The sequence below is a fragment of the Nansenia antarctica genome (genome assembly GCF_963989245.1).
Source record: "Nansenia antarctica genome assembly, chromosome: 5".
NCBI lineage: Eukaryota > Metazoa > Chordata > Actinopteri > Argentiniformes > Microstomatidae > Nansenia > Nansenia antarctica.
In genome coordinates, this window is record NC_137690.1 from 58,886,623 (window position 1) to 58,907,964 (window position 21,342).

Here is a 21,342-nt window from a genome sequence, read left to right on the forward strand (position 1 = left end):
GGGAGTGTCTACAGGACCTCTCTGTGTGTGTGTGTGTGTGTGTGTGTGTGTGTGTGTGTGTGTGTGTGTGTGTGTGTGTGTGTGTGTCCTGGTCGTTACCCTGGCACTCAGGCTGTGTGCCAACCCACGTTCCATTGGGCTGACAGGCCCTCTCTGAAGACCCCCTCAGGATGTACCCTGGCTCACAGCTGAAGCGCACCAGGTTGCCCACGGAAAACTCCTCTCCTAGACGGATACCATGCACCGGAATACCAGGATCGCCACATAGGCCCACAGACTCCCCTGGAACACAAGAAGCATGGGAGAGAATGATGTGTGTGTAAGTGGCATGGGAGGAGGGGGGGGGGGGGGGTGGTGCATCATTGTATGGAAGCGTAATACACAATACAACAGGTTAAACATCATAATTGTGTGCAACACACATTTAACATACTTCCTAAACAACATGATTTTTTGAATTTTCCTGGCTACATAGTGTACAGGTTTTTACTTTTGCCTGCTTGCGGCTCTGTCAGTATGCGAAGCGCATTGAGTTGCATCTTGTAAGAAATGCGCTATACAAATAAAATCTGATTTGATTTGATTTGATGATATGATTTGCCCTAAGACCCTTTCAATTAGATCCCCAGTTCCCAAGGCGTTTGGAATACATTTGATGTCCCCCAACAAACAGGGAATGTAATTGAATTAATCAGTTCCCTAAAATTACTGATCTATAAGCCAGGGGAATGCACCTCTTACTATGTAGTTTACATATGCAAATTGTCCGTCTCTATGGACACATGCCCACCATTCATATGGTTCTTAAATACAATCACAAACCCTTTAAAGCATCTGTGTATTTCTCTGTGCTTACACTTTTCACTGGCTACTGGTCAACATGACTTACTAGTGTTTATCTCTGAAAAGGGAGTGATCTGTATAAAAGTCAATGTTTTATCGTCCGCAGAGAGAAAGCCAGCCATTTCCAGGACAGTTTAGTGTCACAATTCATGACATTCATGTGTCAGGGCACTTTTTGCTATTGGCAAGCGTGTGTGTGTGTGTGTGTGTGCTTGTATGTGAGTGAAAATAATGTGAAAGAAAGCGTGGGTTCTGAGGCACATTAGACAGTGCTGACAAGGTGATGTCTTTATAGCGCAGGGCTGTTGCTCATAACCTGGACAGGAGCAAGGGAGCTCATGTTCCTCAGCAGTTTTATAGAGGACACTGTCTTTGCCCTTGAGGTCCCACATAGACAGCTCTATCACTGACCCACCCCCACAGAGACTAGAGTTGGGGCTTCTAGCAGCCATTTTATTAGCATCATCTGGCATTACTGTATTTATTACCTACAGTATGGATTAAGAGGGCATTGAAGGGGGTTAGAGGTGATTTCAAGATGTAATGAGTTGTCGATTAGTGAACGGAGGGCAAGGGAAGACTAAAACCTAGCTTGGGATTTCATCTTAATATTCCTGTCTGATTTTGTAGGAGGAACACGAGGTTCACACAGGAGAGACGCTTTGAACGGCAGCTGGAAGATGGGCGGAGGAACGGTAGGAATCCCTCGGATCACAAAGGGCTAAGGAGGCGGTACAGACGGAGTTCTGTCTGACTTCAATCCTCCCACACATGAACTCATCATAGACAAACTCATCTGAAACGCCTCCACTCTCGGTGGAGTGGGATACAGTATTTTTTTTTCTCTCCGTACCAGAGCAGTGTGGAAGCGATCCGCTCCATTGGCCGTCGAGCTGACACATCCGCGTGGTGTTCCCGACCACCGTGCGCTGGCCGATGCAGCTGAAGCGGATGACGGAGCCCACTGTCCTACGGTCCCCTGAGATCTGGGCGTACGGCGCCATGCTGGGCCGGTCGCACAACACCACTAACCAATCAGAACGAGAGGACAGAGGGAGAAAATAAAATGGACCCGTTAGAAGGAGTGACACAAGAGACAGAAGAAGAACAGGGAAGGAGAACGAGAGAGAACATATCTTCGATGAATGAACACCCGTCGAGTTTGCTCGTGTAAGACCGTCAATTTGGTACAACATATACTACGGTTAATAACAAAACGAGGCCCCACTCACGGAGGCACTTGGGCATGGAGCGGTCCCAGGTGCCATCTCCCTGACAGGACAGGGAGCTGGTGCCTAGGAGGTAGTGCCCGGGGTTACAGCGGTACGACACGGTCGTCTGGAAGGTGTAGCGGTGGGGGCCACTGGGCAGGACCTGCCTGACGCTGTTCTCCACGTGGCCCGGCTCTGTGCAGTTCACAACTGGGGAGGAGAGAGAGAGAGGGAGAGAGAAAGAGAGAGAGAGAGAGAGAGGATGGTCATAAAACACCCACACACACACACACACACACACACACACCCACAGACACACACACCCAGACACAGACACAGACACAGACACAGACACAGACACAGACACAGACACAGACACAGACAGACACACACACACACACACACACCCACACCCACACCCACACCCACACCCACACACAGTATTGACACGACTACACAAGACAGACTGATTCGGAGATCTTTCCAAAATACACTGAAACATGCTGTGGATAGGGGAAAACAGCAATTTCCTCTCTCTTCCCCTCTTTCCATCCATTCTTTCTCCATCCACCCATCCATCCATCCATCTATCCCATCCAAATGAACTCGCAGACTCAGGAAACAAACATTTGCTTCATTAAAGCCCAATCTCCTGCTGGCCCCTGTGGTGCTCAGAGAGAGTGATAGATAGAGAGCCCACAGGAGTCAGGGAGAAGAGACAATGTGTCAGTTTAACACCAGATGGAATGAGGAAGAGGGAGAGAGAGAGGGAGAGAGAGAGAGAGGGAGGGAGAGAGAGAGGGAGAGGGAGAGAGAGAGAGAGAGAGAGAGAGGGAGAGAGAGAGAGAGAGAGAGAGAGAGAGAGAGAGAGAGAGAGAGAGAGAGAGAGAGAGAGAGGGGAGAGAGAGAGGGGGTGAGAAGAAGAGAGAGAAGCGAAATACATTAAAATTCATGACAGATGTTATCAATAAGTATTCTGCCAGGCCGCTACAGAGGGTACATAGGGAAACGGGGCAGAGGGGGGTTGAGTGGGTCTCTCCATTTATCTCCTCCGGGGGGGGCTGGCGGAGGCAGAAATCAGAGGACGGAGGACTCATTGAAATGCATGGAATGGATTGAGGAATGGTATAACCATCCATCATTCCGGTCCATGCAGATACCATTCCTCATTCCATGTATTACAATGAACCCGTCCTCGGATGTCTCCCTCCACCGGCCTCCACTGGCCTACACTATTATTTATAGGACCAAGGGATCGAACAGGTAAGACTCAAAGAAATTACTTTTTCCGAGGGACGAATGTCTACACGACAAGAGAAATAACCCTTACACAACTCAAAACCTCCACTCGGGAGCCCGGGTCTTGTATCTATGTATGTCCATATTGTGTGTTCACGTTTCGAGCGACGGGACTTGGCCCTGTGCGAGTACTCCCAGCGAGAGACCGAAGGACCATGTGTACGTCGGGCGATGCCAAACGGTGTACGGATCGCTGAGAGAGACAGACTATGTGTGTCTACACACAGCTATTACAGCCTGCCAACCTCACCCACGTCCTGTACAGGGTTTCCGTTAGAAAAATTTGCCGTCGGACATCGTGTCCGGGAAGAATTCGATTTACCGGACAAACGTGATATATTCCGGTCATCATATTAAAATATAATAATTTTTTTTTTTTCCAAAATCATATATTTTTTTCCTCCAAATCTAATGTTTGTCGCGGTGATTACTGTTGTGTAGCGGCCTATATATGCCATTTAATGTCTATTTCTCATCCGATACGATTAGATGCGAGCTATATAATATATAATAATATAACATGATTTGACGCATGCGCGCTATGCCATGCGTCAAATCCAGCGCTGAACGGGTCCAGCGCTGAACGGGCGCCTCACTGGGAACTGAACAGACAGCATCGATCAATGAACGGACTCCACATTACGTTAACTGAAGTTTGTTAAATTGTTTGGGATTAATGTGAGTTTTCTATTTTCTCTTTACAGTTTTACCCTTTTTTTTTTTAAATCAATAAAACAACGTCATTTCTATAAGTCTCGCTGGTTGGGAAGGCATTTCGTTTAGCTCGGGAGTATGACAATGGGAAGAACATAACTGTTTATTGAGAAACAATTGATAGGCAGTCTGGGATACGTATATAAAGAAATACCACAATGTCTAGATGTATAACATTTTATTGAACAGTAACAGTGCAAGCATGTAGGCTACGGGGAACAGGGATTTTGGTCAGTAGGTCCTTTGTACAGAGGGCGTTTCTCTCCGACAACGCGTTCCCAGGTACCATGGAAGTCATAGGTAGTCCAGCACACTGACAGAGAGACAGACAGACAGACAGACAGACAGACAGACAGACAGGCAGACAGACAGACAGACAGACAGACAGACAGACAGACAGACAGACAGACAGACAGACAGTCAGCTTACTTCTACCCTTTTGAGTGGAATTACTCCTTTAATTAGCTGTTAGCCATCTCAAAGCCCCCTGAGTTGCTCGTCAACACTGAGAATAGACCACATTATAGAAACCAAAACACCGTTTTTTTAAATCCACAGGGAATAACCGAGAGTGTAAGGAAAGGCACACCCAGCGCTGTCAGTGGTGGGGAGACTTGAAGTGGCTTTGCTTGATTTCCATCACAGATTCAAGGATTGAAACACTGATGAAAATAGGGAGTAATAGTGATGGGATTATTTTAGATTATTTTAGATTAGATTAGATTAGATTAGGTGAGATTCAACTTTATTGTCATTGCAGAGTACAAGTACCAGACAACAAAATGCAGTTTAGCATCTAACCAGAAGTGCAAATAGTGATATAAAAACAAACACTTAACTTTCGGGGAAACTGCTAAAATAAAATAAATTAAATAAATTAAAAAAGAAAGCGACTATTAGCACCGCCGAATGACAACAAACGTATGAGTAATGAGTAAAACAATGTCACTTTTATAGTATGTTGTTTAACTTGCCGTTCGGTCGCCATGGCTCTGGTGTGTGTAGCAGCTTCAGCTAGCTGGCTGGAAACTTCTAGGGGTGCGTTCGTAAACACGCTCTGAGAGCGCCGGAGCGCACGCTGGCTTCGATGTCACAGAGCGACCGAGTCGTTCGATTGGACGAGAGGCGTTCCGCGAGTGCTGATCGGATTTCCAGAGCGTGTTTACGAACGCACCCAGCCAGCTTTAGCGAATTGTATTCAAAGGGAATTATTTTCACCGGACAATATGTCCGACGACTTTTCAATTTGTCGGACTTCACCAAATTTTACCGGACAAAGACCGGCAATTGCCGGTTAACGGAAACCCAGGTCCTGTACTCTCTGAAAAAAACATAATGAACCCATTGTATGCTAATGTATTTTAAAGCGCTCTGGGTTTCACGCTACGAAGCAGGCCAAAACAGCTAAATCATCCTCAAATACCTCATGTAATGCGTCCTCCGTTCTGCGTGGCGCTAACCCGTGGTAGCATCGTTTAGAACTGCATCATCGTAATATGGCGAGGCTAGACCTCTTTCGGAGCTGTGGAGTGAGGTTGAATGAGAGCCCAGAGGAATTGGAATAGACGTATCGACTCTTAGGGTCGACTCTACATATCGTGAGCTGGACCACGGTCAATATTTGAGAGAGAGAGAGAGAGAGAGAGAGAGTGACAAGACACCAGCCTTACATCCCATGGCATCGCACCAGACATCGGCCACCCTACTGCAGGTGGCTGTGAAAGTGTGCTTTTCCTCTGTTCTCGGCATTCACACACATTCACACAAACCCACACAGAAACATCAAAACACACATGCACGCACACACTTCTAAAGGAAATAGCGTCGTTGGCGTAGTGGCGTCTGCGGCGGCGTTGCTCTGACACAAATTGGCGGTGATTAGAGAGGGAAGCGTGGAAGCTCACTGCTGCTCGGTGCATTATTGATGCGACCCGCAGTCTCCTGTGTTTAAGATCTGATCCCTTTGTGTCATTAATCCTGTCTGCCCATTCCCCCTCTCCCTACCCTCTCCTCTCATTTCCTCGCCCTGTCCTCTCCTCTCCCTTTCCCTCTCCTCTCCCTCTTTTTTCCTCCAGGCTTTAACGAAGCGATGGGAAGGAGGACTGACATGGAGAGAAAGAGGGGAAACAAGGAGGGATGCAAATAAGGCAAGGGCGGAATAGACTGAAGGGGAGGTGGAGAGAGTGAGAGGAAGTGGAGAGAGTGAGAGGAAGTGGAGAGAGTGAGAGGAAGTGGAGAGAGTGAGAGGAAGCAAAGAGAGACTAAGGGTAGGAGGGAGGGAGGGAGGGAGGGAGGGAGAGTGGGAACAAGGAATGACGTGAATGTCATCAGGATATTTCGTTTTCCACTTAGAGGGTAAACATGCGTTTATAATACACAGACAGGAGAGAAAAAACGGCCAAAAATGACTTGAATACTGTAATTATGTTGATAAATCTGATTGACAAAAAGACCCCCTAAGCTGCTTATGCCTCTGCATCGACAGGGTGGTTAATGTGCCTGACAAAACACACAGACACACACACACACACACACACACACACACACACAAGGCTTGCATGCACACACACACACACACACACACACACACACACACAGGCGCACATGCAGAGACACACAGACACACACATCAGAGTTAGTGTCTGCATGGAAACAAGGCCAATGCTAATATAATGTCACTGCGAGAGCGAGGAGATTCAAAACATCCGTCTGGGAGGAAATCTAGCCTACTTATGCATGCACCCGCCAAATATGCTTTCTTTTTCCTCTCAAATTGATGATGGATATCTCTGAGACTTTTGCCCTTTCTCCTTTCTTACACGTCAAAAAAAGGCCAAATCAGTCTGTCACCGAGTTGACACAAGGGAGGGGTGTGATGGGGATGGGGATGGGGGTGTGGGTGGGGGGGGGGGGTGGGGGTGTGTAGAGGGGCGCCTAACCTCGTACGGTGTCCCTTTCTGTGCCTGTCACCCCTGAGCCATCGGAGCTTAGAGACAGACGCGGCCGTCCAGACACATCACCTGTCTAGGAAAATGCTAAATCTGCCACCATGTCAAATTAAAAGACCCAGCCTCCCTTTTTCATGCACCATCCCTCTTAGGAGGGTTATTCTCAGTCTGAGATAAGAACCAGGAGCGGTTCTCCACAGGAGACTGCCTCTCACACAGGCAGAGGCCTCTGCGATTGTGCTCTGCTCTTTTCTATTGTTATTACCTCACTTTGGACTCCTGACAGACAGGTTAGTCATAGGAAGTAATGGAGGTGGGCTCACGGTGAGGCTAAGGAGATAGCATCACTGGTGTAGACATTAGCCTGAACCGTCCTCAAGCCGACGCTACAGACTGAGTAATTAAATCATGCCGCCCTTCTCTTTACTTTCTAATTTTCAATTTGCACTAATACGCAGCGCTACACGCCATCTACCTGTAGATGTCTCTTCCTTTCATTATGACTGACGTGATGATTGGGGCCGCCCGGGGTCATAGAGGACGTGAACCAAAGCCAAGCCATAACCATTTACATCGGTGCTGAAACAGATACCTCTCTCTCTCTCTCTCTCTCTCTCTCTCTCTCTCTCTCTCTCTCTCTCTCTCTCTCTCTCTCTCTCTCTCTCTCTCTCTCTCTCTCTCTCTCTCTCTCTCTCTCTCTCTCTCTCTCTCTCTCTCTCTCTCTCTCTCTCTCTCTCTCTCTCTCTCTCTCTCTCTCTCTCTCTCTCTCTCTCTCTCTCTCTCTCTCTCTCTCTCTCACACACGCACACACACACACACACACACACACACACACATACACATTTGCCTGCAGACTTACCTTTACACTTGGGGAGGCTGTTGCTCCACTGGCCGTTGCCCTGGCAGTAGGCTTGGACGTCCCCCTGCAGGACATAGCCAGTGTGGCACGCAAAGCGCACATAGTCGTTGAGGTTGAATTGGGTTCCATGGGTAATGCCGAACGTAGGGTTGCCAGGATGACCGCATGTGATGGCTGTGAAATAACACACATATGAATAACGAGTGCAGGATACAAACACGTATCCCCCACCCCCATTCCTGCACCACTGCCGCGGGGTACTTACGGACACAGACGGGGGTGCGTCCGGACCAACGGTGGTCCTGTTCACAGATGCGGACTGACACGCCGATGAGGCGGAAGCCCGGGTTACACTGGTACACCACACTGCCCCTGTAGTTGTAGTTCTCCCCTATGATCTGGCCGTTCACAATGGGCTCAGGGGTACCACAGTGACCCGCTGGAGAAACGGAACTACAGTCAAAAACTACAAACATGACAGCATGACACCATGACAACATGCATACTAGACATTTCAGATATGTGTAGTGACCACTCGTGCTGCTTAGCGGGTGATATGACGTAATATAAGTGGGACGGAGGGGAGTGAATGTTGTTGTTGTCAGTACGTATGAAGAGAGTGAGAATAAAGTGCACATGATTTTTTTCTACCGGCAAAACGACTACATTGTCCTGTTATTGCCGTCACTCCTACATATGTCTATTACTGTACAGTTGATTTGAGCTGGTTACTTCTAACACGTTGGGGATCCTAATACACAAACAAACGTTGGTTCTGTGGGTCTTACCGAAACACTGGACCTGTGTGCCACTCCAGAGTCCGTTGGACATGCACTCTCGGACCCGTGAGCCTACCAGAGTGTAGCCTGTGTTACAGGAAAAAATGGCCGTCGCTCCGTATACCATCAGTGTACCGATCTTATTCCCGTTCGGAGGAGTACCGAGGTCCCCACAGGAGATGACTAAGGCAGGGAGAGGAGAAGTAGAACAGGCCAAATCACTAACAGTAGGATGTCTTGTCAAACAACACTTTGTGTATTTCATTGTGTGAATCTCATTGTTATGAGGCTAATCCATTTTGTTTTGGTTGAAGGTTGCTGTGCCACATTATCAAGGCCAATCTTTTCTCTCATGTCTCAAATTAGATGGTATTAGACGATAGAAAAGGTGAATGGCGTGGTCGACTTATTCAAAAACAAACCGACAAGTTGCTGTGAGACAGTGGCACCCCTTGTGCTTTATTATCGAATGTATTATGTTATGAAATCTGTTAAGTGGATCAAATGTTAATGCTATCTTACCCCACTGAATGATTCACAACATAAAGGATCATATTGTACGGGTACAATGTATGTTTTAATAACATTAGGAAGTGACATTTCATCACCAAAGTGTGTTCTGAGTAGAAGGGTGGGTGAACACCTTGCAAACTGACAGAACAACTGTAGAATGTCTAAGAGTTGCATTGTGGGATATGTAGTCTTAACTCACTCTCGCAGGTGGGCCGAGGCTCTGGGTAGTCCCAGGTGCTGTTAGCCTGACAACGGATGACCCTCTGGCCCTTGTAGTAGTAACCGGGGTCACATATGAGCATCATCATGGTGTCGTACTGGCTCTGGGTGCCATAGATCAGCCTCCATCTCCCATGATCCACTGCGGAGTGGCCAATGTCAGGGCAGGTCACCGCTGCAAGGTGATACGGCAGGCAACAACAGATCAAACCAAATAACCAAATAACTATTATCATACAGTAACATAATCAGTATTACTTTATTATAATGTTGTTACATTTTTACTTTTTGATATAACAACTTTAGTCTTCTTAGTGGCCATAACACAGTTCATTACGTCTAGTAACTGGATATACTGTACTGGGGAACTTAGCAAAGTTATTGAATTGTATATTACACAAGTTCGGCAATGACGACACAGTTCTTTTGGGGCCGTAACGGTAATCTGTTTTGTCACCTCTTGGGCAAAAATACCTATGATGGGGATTTATTTCTCCCAAAATGACACAGAAGAGTGTTAATCTGAAATGATCCTGCGGATGAACCCCTCGAGTACTGACTGTAAGTCCCTCTGGTTGCAATCTGCTGCGAGATGATTAGCAATGTGAGGAGACTTTTAATCCAAGTGAACTCCAGCCAATGAGCCAAGGCATTATTGTTGACTCACGTCATCTAAAACCCCCGGAGTAATGAGTTACTCACGTATGCAACGGGGTGGGGCCTCGTTAGGGCTCCACCTCCCTGACTCCTGACAGACCACGGACACAGCAAGGGGGCTGGCCAATCGGAAGCCTGGGTTGCACTGGTACATGGTTCTGGATCCCAGAGTGAAGTCCTGGCCAACAATAGTGCCATTGACTGGAGGCACTGGCATCCCACATGACATCACTGATGGAGAAGAGAGATGGATAGAGGGAGGGGGGGGGAGAGAAAGAGAAAGAGAGAGAGAGAGAGAGAGAGAGAGATAGAGAGAGAGAGAGAGAGAGAGAGAGAGAGAGAGAGAGAGAGAGAGAGAGTGTGGGGGGGACGAAGCAATAATCTCATTTATTTATTTTCAAAATGGCAAACAGAACCTGAAGGTATAGAATCAGATTAAACAAGATGGAGAAAGGTTGATTTGGCCCCAGGCTTAAAACCTGCGCAGACACAATACAGAAAGGAATGTGCCTGATAATAACCATATTTGCATGCACAGTACTCCGCTCACCACAGGCTCTCCCTGTGCAAATGCACTCCTCTCACCGGCATTGTTGTGGAGTAAACATTAGCTTGCCCCCCTGCCTGTGTAAAGGTAAACACTCCTTGTCAGGACAAAGCCCATGCAATTCAGAATAGAGATGACACCTGCTGTAGACTTTCCTGGCACAGCATGGCAGCACCACTGTTCTCAGTTTCCCCCTGTGCTGTTATTGTTGATACAGCATGGCTGGACACCTGTGTACGGCTGTGAGGCTTTCCACTTCCAGGTTTGTTTGTGCGAGAATGCATGCAAAGAAACATGAAGGAAATAGTTGGAACGTTTTTCTGGTCACTAGTAGGGAGCAGTTTCAATTGCATTTTGGGATTAGTCTTGAAGTAATTTACTTTTTCCATGATGTGTAATATCGGTATGGTATGGAATTACTCCATGAGAGGCCTGCACACAACAATGCTCCAAACTCATTTCAAGCCATAGTCTTAATCAGTTTGTGTCACATGAAAACAAGCAGCGCATGGCTGCAGTCTACCGTGTGATTTCACAAAGTGGCAGGATTTCAATAGGTCTGAATGAATTTGATAGATTGTTTCAGAAATGAAAAACAATCATGTTGGTTTGGTTCCCAAGGTTTTCTCATGTTTCAGAAATAACAACAATCATATTGGTTTGGTTCCCAAGCCTCCTGAGACCCAGCCCATTGACTTGTCCTCTACTGTATACTGGACATTTTTCGCACAGCCGTTGAAGACGAGTGGACCAACATTCTACAGGCTACAATCAACAACCTGATCAACTCTATGGAAAGGAGATGTGTTGCACTGCGGGAGGCAAATGGTGGTCACACCAGATACTGACTGGTTTTCTGACACCCCCCCCCCACCGAAAAAATAATCTATGAAAATGCATATCTGTGAAATCCATAGTTCTTTTCATGATAAGACTGCACATAGAGTGGCCTTTTATTGTGACCAGCATGAGGGACACATGTCCAACTGAAAGCAGTTACAAATAAAAACCCTTTTATGAATGGCAATTGTAATGGACACCAAGACCATTTCATGTACTTCATGTACAGAACTGAATCAGAGAGAATTGTTTACCGGATGGTTGAGGGAGATTCATATTTGGAGCTGTCAGATGATGAGAGAGATGATGTTGATGAGTTTGAATCTGGGATAGAAGATTATGGTGAAGAAGAAGACGAAGGAGATGCAGAAGGTTCAGATGAGCAGACAGATACAGACATGGAGACAGGGACAAGCAGGAAGGATGTCGCCCTCTGTGGGCTAGGAGTAGCATGTATGTTTTATTTAATACCAGGATAATATTCAGTTCCAGTAATTAGCCACGATTGATATTCATGGTAGCAAAATACTATACATAGTTAAAGTAAATGGGTATTTACACCCATAATGCATACATATTGCTATGTTTCAGTGATCCTTGAGTTTTGAAGATTTCCAAAGTTGTGTCATGAAATAAATGAATAAATTGCCTCAACAATGCAAAGTTTCTTCTCATGAATATGGTCAATAGGAGACCATATCACATCCATAACACTGGCATTGCCCCAATGATGCACTACTACCTGAATGCATTTAATCCAATTAGATGTGAGAGGTGTGAGGTTTAATTATTATTCCTGTTATTACCTTTCATTTATTGGTGTTTTTTTCCCATCATAATCGATTGACACCTGTGCTGCCTGGGCTTTCTGACTGTCGAGATGACCGTACATACTGGAGTCCAATTCAGAACTTTTCCCAGTACATTGACAACGAAGTCTTCAAAGGTGCGACAGCATTGACAAATCAAAGAAAGTTAACACTCTAGAGGAGTGCCTCTGAATACTACTCCATAAGAACTGTAAATCTTCTTTGACATATCAGTCCACATGGCCTGCCTTGGCTATCCCAGAATTAAAACGTTTTGGGGCAAAACAACAAAAGTACCAGTTATAAGCACATAGCAAGGGATAGGTTCTTCAAGCTGAGAAGCTCACTCAAGATTGTTGATGACTTGGAATGTAATGGAGGAAACAAAGAAGGCAGACATTAGTCAGGCCATTACTTAACTGCGTGAGGCAAGGCTGTCTCAGCCTTCCAAAGTCTGAGAAGGTCTGCATTGATGAGAAAATCATCCCTTTCACAGGCCTGTCCAATCAGGCTATATGTTCCAGGCAAGCCAGACCCTACTGGCCTAAAGGTATTTGTCTGTGCTTCTCCAAAATTAATGGTCTGATGATGGATTTCAAAGTGTAACAAGTGAAAAATACATTCAGGGGACAAATATTGGGCGTGGTTGAATCTGTTCCTACATGAAGTCACCTATTCTTCGACAAGCAATTGCAAGCAGAGGGGAGAGGAGCATCAGTGTCGGTAATCAGAAAGAGTCATGAGCTGGCAATCACAAAAAGGTTAGGGTTGTTGATGCTGATGGCTTCCGCTGTACATGGGAAAGACCTTGAAGATATCTGCACCAGATGGTCCAAGAAAGAAAAGTCCATGTCCAGGTGAGAAGACCAGCAGTGATCAGACAGTACAATGATAACATGGATGACATACTGTAGACCTATGTGACTGCATGCTAAGCTTTTATCGCATGTCAAACAGGACCAAGAAATGGACGTCACGTGTGACGACTCACTTCTTTGATGTTGCCATCACAAACTCATGGATCCAATACAAGGCTGACAGCAAAGCGCTCAACCGACCAGCGAAGAACAACCAACAGTACCTGGACAACACATTTCACCTGGCTGAAGAGTTGTTGGATAGTCCAGAACTTGATGACAGCAGTGATGACAATGAAGAAGAGTATGAGCCATCAACCAAAATGAGGATCCCACAACTAGAGCCATCTGTGAACCACACACATGCCAGAGATGGTGGCTATCAAGCATGCAGAAAGATGCAGACATAAGGGCTGCAAAAGCAAGGCATACATGAGGTGTAGGCCTACCAAATGCAAGATGTATAGTACAGTGGATTGTGTACATAGCCTTTATTTATGTAAACCAGCTCCTTACCTTCTTGTGATTTTTTCTTTTTCTAAAAGTTTTTTTTTTCTTTTTCTAAAAGTTTTTTTTTTTTCCTTTCCTAACACCAGGGGAGCCACCCCTCCTAAATTTCGTTGTTTGGTACCTGTACTGTAGCAATGACAATAAAGTCCATTCATTCATTCATTCATTCATTCAAGATGTTTCTCTGCATTACCAAAAAGAGAAAATGCTTCCAGGATTATCAGGATTATCACCGCTAAGTAAAACATGCAACGGAAGAAATGAGGAACAATGAAGAATGAAGAAGCAAACTTGATTGGTTTAGGTTTGACAAATACTAAATCACAATGAAAACAAATATCATCATATGGACATAACAACAATGCGTTCAGTTCAAAAATGTATTTTTCTTAATCAAGTTGAATGTATTCTTGGTTTAACATCACTCGCCAGTCATTATATGTTAGATGTTTTATCTTCTAAGCTTGGCTCTCTTTTCACACTAAAATGGTCCTGTTGTCCACTTCAATGGACATGCTGTAAAATTAAAATCCAAATCGATTTTAAAAAAGGCCAAATTATAAGGTGTTCTTTTAACCCTAAGGCGGGAAAAAAATGTTATAATTTGAGAACACTTATTTTCCTCGGTTCCCAGGAGGATATCAATCCCATGTTTCTAGCTGTACGGTTATCACAATAGTCAATACTTGTTTTGAAGCTACTGTATTCATCTAGACAAAATACACTAAAACATTATCTCAGTAAGTATTACGTCTCAGTTTTACAAACGTGCTGGTAAAAGCCTTCTTGAAGAGACCTGGCACCTTTTTTTACAATGACCAAAAGTGCCACTGCTATACACTTCCATGCAAACAAACACCTGTGAACATAATAATATCCACAGTTCCATGCATTCAATAAGCACAAAGGCAACAGTAAGAATACTGATGAGATAACTCCCCCAAAGTGAGGGCGTTTCTTCTGTTTATTCATCACGGCAACTCTTCACCAGGCACGTGCACTGCACCACAAGGTGTGCAAGCATCCATATTTTTCTCAGAGATAATCCCCCCCCCCCCAATTCCCCCCTATTCCATCTGGCTTCAGGTTATGGGCCAGCCCTCACCTTGGCAAAGTGGCCCCGGCGCGTTCCATTGGTAGATTCCTTGGGGGGTACGGGTGCAGGTGGCACTGCTTTGGCCAATCAGACGGAATCCCTGGTCACAGCTGAACCGCAGGGTGCTGCCCAACTTAGTGCCCGTCTGACTGTGGACCGTACCATTGGCAGGGTTGTTAGGTGGGCTGCAGTATGCCGCTGGGAAAACAAACAAAAAAAGGCAAAAAAAGAAACAGGGAGAGAGGGTAAAACAACCATAGGAGTGATGTACGGTTTTGTTTGAGGAGCTGTTTCCCCTAATGCACCTTTGATTGCTTCGGAGCCACGAATCTCTTTCGCATCTGTCTCCTACGCATGGAGCAGCGCGGCAGACTGATCTGTATTAATGCAATGCTCTATACACAATCCTTTAAGGGGAATGCTGCAGACTAAAGACAAGGGAAATTGATTAAAGGAAACTAAATGTGCAGCAAAGCGGAAACAGAAGCTACGTTAGGGCCAAATAGGAAGGTCATAAAACTGATAGATCCACAATAAAAAAGCATACGGTATCTGTTTTTGTTTAGAGGCTAAATATGTGGCTACAATAATAATATGTCATTCTGAGTGATGCAACAGGTTTGTAGATTCAATAGAGTACGCCTAGGGCTTTGACAGTTACGCGGTCACCGTCGGTTACACGGTTATACAAGGACAACAGTGAAAAAAAACAAATGACCACCACAACTGTTTCAATACTGTACATTGCTTTTACAGCTGTAAATGTTTTATTATTTACCCAATAGCAGGAGTGCAAATGAATGATTACTAAGTTGTGCTACCTTAATATGTCTATACAGCATATCAAACTGTCTCCATCTCCATCTCCTTAAGGGAGCACATTTTGTGGGAGAGAGTGTAATCAGAGCCTTTCACTTTCATTACCAAGCTAATTTCTGGTAACTTTTTTGTTTGATGTGTACATTTTCTTGCTTTCTGTTGAATAAACAAATGATCAGTTTTCCCTGGAATTTCCCTGGATTTTCCCTGGAGTTTCCCTGGAGTTTCCCTGGAGTTTCCCTGGAGTTCCAGCGGCAATTTGCACTTTGCAGGTGCCTTCAGAAACACGTTTCTCTCAATATTCCTGTATACTTTGATGGCTGCACATCCCTGGTTAATTTGATCACTCTATAACGTTTGCACTACTGATGTTTACATTACTATCTTTGCTCATACTGTATATTGCCATGTCTCCTGATATAGCTTATTACTTGTACTCTGCGATGACAATAAAGTTGAATCTAATCGAATACGCTGCATACGGTAACATGTACACTACATTTTGGGAAAATTATATTGGTATTTCTAAAACACTGATTGATCCTCTCTTCAACAATGGCCTTTGTAAAATGTATTTCACAGACACCAATCAGAAGGGAGGGTCATTTAAACATAAGACGTTGGAACTTCAGCGGTTATGATAGTTATGGAGGTTGTGGTGGTTATTTGCATGACGATCGACCGCTACCCACACTTCCATGACTGTCACAGTCCTAAGTATGCCTCTAGTCCTGCATTGGATACTGTCTAGTCATATCTGACAATAAGCGTGTGCAGCAGATATACTGTATGCCAGTGGAGGAAAATGTTGTCAGGAATGAGGTTCTGAGAATACCCATTGTGCCAAGATTTGAGATTAAAACCCAGTGGAATGGTATCGGAGACGTGTGACATGGAGAGTGGCATTGAGCAGAGGAGATTAGAGAGGAAGTGGACCGCGAACGCAGAAAGCGTATCATCCATTATGGTTAATCGCTATGACCACATTACATCTCTATAAAAATGCTAATTCAAGCCCAAACCGCCCATATCCAGCAATGAACATTTCCTTTAGAGTTGGAATTTTTAGCACCCTACAGACAATCAGATAAGGCTCCCCGCAGTATAAAAAGTTACGGCCGTGTTAACTGTGTGTTATATAGGCAGCGGTTTTTAAGATGTTGCGCTCTCATACAAATTGTACCACTGCGGAAAAACTGGACATTTTTCAAGTGAACAATGGGAGATGTGCTGGAACGATGAGAGTGACCAGGGAATTGAACACTCATACCTTATGTAAAACATTTCTACAATTCTACAATTCTAATTCAGAAACTAGTGGTTGTGGGCTATGGGCAGTGGTATGGTTTTCAGGGGCCCAGGAACAGTCTCTCATTACTAGGCTGCTTGATGGCCATGAGGGGAAGGTTACAGCCCACACAAACTCTATGTGTATCTAGGGTGATATTTATACTGTCTAGTGAGAAGTACCAAGGCCTTCTGGTGTCACTCAGAGTGACTGGCAGCTCCTGGACCCCTTACAAAAACCCTCCTCTGGAACGGAGGTCTCCTGTTGTGGGAACTGAGTTAAAATCCATATAGAAACCCTCCTGGTGAGGTCACAGAGAACTAGAGTATTCTCTAAACCTCTCTGCTTAAGGCCAGAATGGCTTATTAACGATTGCTTGGTACGCGTTAATCGAGAGTAGATACACGGTTTGACAACTTTACAAGGTTTGACACAGACAAGTTTTGACTTTCTTTGCTGATTTCATTGTATTGACCAATTATTTATACAACTGGATTGAGCGATGACGCTTTTATTGTATTGATAAATGATCTTGTAGTTGTTATCGTTTTTCATCAGTTTTTTCTTTATTGTGCTCTGTATTGTAGAGTACTTTGAGCTGCGTTCTTATGTATGAAAGGTGCTATATAAATAAAGCTGAGCTACCCTTGAGCACAAGCTATCCCTCCCTCCCTCCCACCCTCCCTCCCAGGGTATCCATGTCTACCTCATTCTTCCCCTCCCTCTTTCTTGCTATTCCCCTCTCTGCCACCCATAGTCTGCAGTGGTGTAGAAGAGAGAGAGGAAGAGAGTGAGCAAGATAGTGATAAAGAGAGTGAAAGAGAGAGAGAGAGAGCATGCATGCGCGCGCTTGCTACAGTTGGTGATGGAGGACCGGCCCGTAGAGATAAAAGATGGATTGATAAAGAAAACAGTACAAAGCTTTGAATCTGCCCTGCCATCTGTTCCCCACCCACTAAGGTATTCCTACAGAAGGAGCCTCCATATTGGGCAAGGCAACCTGTGGGGCTGCTGCCACTAACCCAGTCTGTCACTTAGCCCACTATAGCAAAATCCATCATGAGGAAAAGGAACTGAAAAAAAGGGAAAGAAGAAGAAGAAAAAAAACGACAGAACATCCGGCCAAGGAGAAGCAGGACTCCGGTGAGAGAAAGAGAGGAGCGATTAGTCAATCTGGCTGAGCCGTGTTGATAGGTAACAGAGGGAGCCTTTTTAAATATTTACACAACGATTACTCATCCAGAGTCATGCAGGTGCCTTATACCAACACATCCTTCATCACATGAGAGACAAATAATAGGATAAACAAAAACAAATCAAATATTTTCTAATTCCCACTCCCAGTACAAGGTTGGAGTGGCACTCTGAGTGGAGGCTCCTGTGCCATCGTGTTGTCATGGTAACACCACATTTCTCAAATAAAGCGTTTTTTTAGTCAAGGTTTATGACTTTGTCCTGGCTAGAGCCATTGGTTTGTTAACATCACGAGTCATAAGGCAAATCTAAAAGGGTACCTAAACACATTTTAGAACCACTGTTGTCCCTACTCACCTGAGTAGCGTATGCGGAAGCCTTTATGGCTGGTGGCGTGGTCGAAGGACCAGTGCAGGTAGACCTTGTTGGTGGAGCTGGTGATACTGAGGGGGTTGGAATAGTTCCCACTCAGGGTAATGAGGAGAGGACTCTGTCTGGATGGGCCTGGATGGGGAGATGGAGAGGGAGAGAGAGAGATGGAGAGAGAGAGAGGAGAGAGAGAGAGAGAGAGAGAGAGAGAGAGAGAGAGAGAGAGAGGAGAGAGAGAGAGAGAGAGAGAGAGAGAGAGAGAGAGAGAGAGAGAGAGAGAGAGAGGGAGAGAGAGAGAGAGAGAGACAGAGAGATTCATTCATTTTCATCTTAATCCTACAGGTTGATACATGTACAGTACATCTGGTGGACTGTGATATCCAAAACATGTATAGTACACTAGAATTCAATCCAAATAAGGCCTTTCAGATGAGGCGAAGCCAAAACACTAGAATCATGTTGTATTCTTTCATTCTGAGATAAAGTTTTCCTCAGAAGTGAGAGAACAGATTCTGAACCATGCTTGGTTTGGCAGCCCACAAGGGTACACGCGTCTGTTCTCCCCGCTCTTTGGAAGATAAACAGGGGTAATCAGCAACGCTTGTGCATACGGGTGCCATTTTCTCAGCGCACCCGGGCAAGGTCTCCAACTGTGTCCTAATGACATGCAAATATACACACGAGTGGAGGTGGTCTGTCACGGCATGAGAGAGGGCGTGTGTTTTACTGTTTCCAGGCGAACGCGAAGTGCTACAGGAGGAGGGCGCAGCTACGCTACGTCTCTCTGACAGTTTTATTTTAGCCCTCCATCACACCCATCATTTTTTACCACTCTAAATGAGTCCCTCACTGGCTGTGCTGGGACTATTATCGTTTATCTTGACCTGTGTTTTAAAGGCCCTGATCAGCATCGTTCACAGCACTAGGTGTGAATACTGATTTAGCAGCGTCATGTTAAACAGGCTGGGTAGAGGAGGGCTGAGGGGTGGAGACTGCTGAGACTGGGTTCTCTCATTGTTTCTCCTGCAATTATAATGGGTCATGAATTTAGATCGTTAAGCAAACCTTTCAATCTTAGGATTCTAAAGAGTTGACGTAGAGTACGGTACAGCCCCCCATTCATGGCCGTTGTATGGGAAGGCAGCCATCTTGTGCCCGAATGTTCAGTGTTGAAATGTGGACCGACGGTATCTTTCATGTCAACTCGCCGTGTGAAATAGCTGTTGACCTTTTGTTCTGATCTGTAGTCATGACTCAGATGAGTAAAAACATGGATAGGTGGCGTCTTAATCTCTCCCTGACATCACAACTGCTCCTTAGCTTGACCCCTGCAGGCTGAGGTCATTACCTGCCAGTGAGTCACAGTAAAGTTACACATTTCCTGGTCCTGCTATTTCCTCTATCATTCGACTGTCTGTCCGCAAGCGTTTTGTCTCACAACACCATTGATTTGTTGCACTGTAATATCAAGTTCACTGAACAGTTCATTGCCATTAAACTGTTGTTGCAGGCTCATCGGAATTCAATTTCTACCCTTTCGTCAGCATTCTAGGCACTATTTACAAGGCATCATGTTGAGGTCAGCTGTGTAATGCCAATCAGGAATATTTGATTGTTATGGGATATATGGCATAATATGATTTGTACACTAAATAAAACGTAATTATTAACCGGACTGCAAAGCCTCTTGCAGGATAGATACTGTAACAACAATTGGCAAGTCTTGAGTGAGTGACACAATAGCAGTATTCACTTTTATAGCACATGAACACTCACCATCAAAGACCTCCAACTCATCAAACTGTCTGCTGGTCTGGAAATGTTCGATGGTGAAGGTGATGTTGTAGCCTGGCTCTACTTTAACCACCCAGGAACAGGACTCAAAATGAGGGAAGCCACTGCCTGGGGACTGGCTCATGATGACTCCCGTGGAGGCTGTCAGCACCTCGTTCATCGGACATGTCACTGTGGGGGGGGGGGGAAGAAGAGGAAAAATAAACGTTTACTGACAACATTTTGGGGGGGTTTGGGGGGAATTGTTGTCAAAATCAAAGTGCATAGGTGATGTGTGTCATTTGTTTATGACACGTTACCACAAACAGATGTTACTGTACCTGTTCTCAAATAACTTATTCAAATAATACTCTGCATATTACAATCTTTCAGAATACATTCATATCCTGAGATAAACCGACTCACACTCATTCCATACAAGTTTTCCCAATGTCAAAGAATGTTCAGCCTCAAATTGGTTGATATTATCTCTCTAAGTAGCCATGAGCATGTCCTTTCCCTGCCCACAGTCTTCTCTGTGACAGACACATTCTGATGCTAAAGGGCTCTGCACACAGCGTGCGATTCTGTTGCGCGTCAACGTTCCATTTTGAAGTTTGAATGGAAGTCTATGAGAACATCGCATTTACCCACACACGGCCCCGATTTTAATCGCACGGCGAACATTCGATTCCATTCATTTGACAGTGCGACAAAACTCGCACGCCGTGTGCTTTGTCCCATTCAAAATGAATGGAATCGAATGTTCGCCGTGCGATTAAAATCGGGGCCGTGTGTGGGTAAATGCGATGTTCTCATAGACTTCCATTCAAACTTCAAAATGGAACGTTGACGCGCAACAGAAATCGCACGCTGTGTGCAGAGCCCTTAAGTCTGTGGCTAATGCTAAACCTGCCTGGGAGCCCTGCTGTGTGTGTGCGCACCCTCATCTCCCTCTCTGTCATTGGTATTCCACTGGGAGCCTCGCCGTGACATTTCCCCGCGGTTTTACCCTGAATTATCAGACGCAGCGCAGTTCTCCCGTCCAAGGCATTTTGCCGGAATTCTCTGAAGGATGCCTCTTATTTCGCAAGAACTCTCTGCATACAGAGCAGAACCCAAACACAAATGACAACATGAAAGGGTAGTGCAGCGTCTCCGACATGATTCTATTTTTCATTATTTCATTATTTCTTAC

General features: G+C 45.2%; 1 protein-coding gene across 1 annotated transcript in view; it reads right to left on the bottom strand.

Annotated features, from left to right (window-relative positions):
* The window catches only part of csmd2 (CUB and Sushi multiple domains 2), a gene marked incomplete at both ends in the record, with an annotated part of 261,827 nt that overhangs the window by 15,380 nt on the left and 225,105 nt on the right, over nt 1-21,342 (bottom strand). Inside the window, 11 exons of the mRNA XM_080530688.1 lie at nt 100-282; nt 1,697-1,870; nt 2,076-2,264; nt 7,875-8,048; nt 8,140-8,313; nt 8,663-8,836; nt 9,366-9,560; nt 10,088-10,273; nt 14,711-14,899; nt 18,360-18,506; nt 20,148-20,336. Of these exons, the coding sequence (XP_080386814.1) occupies nt 100-282; nt 1,697-1,870; nt 2,076-2,264; nt 7,875-8,048; nt 8,140-8,313; nt 8,663-8,836; nt 9,366-9,560; nt 10,088-10,273; nt 14,711-14,899; nt 18,360-18,506; nt 20,148-20,336 (1,974 nt within the window). The remainder of the gene's footprint in view (nt 1-99; nt 283-1,696; nt 1,871-2,075; nt 2,265-7,874; nt 8,049-8,139; nt 8,314-8,662; nt 8,837-9,365; nt 9,561-10,087; nt 10,274-14,710; nt 14,900-18,359; nt 18,507-20,147; nt 20,337-21,342) is intronic.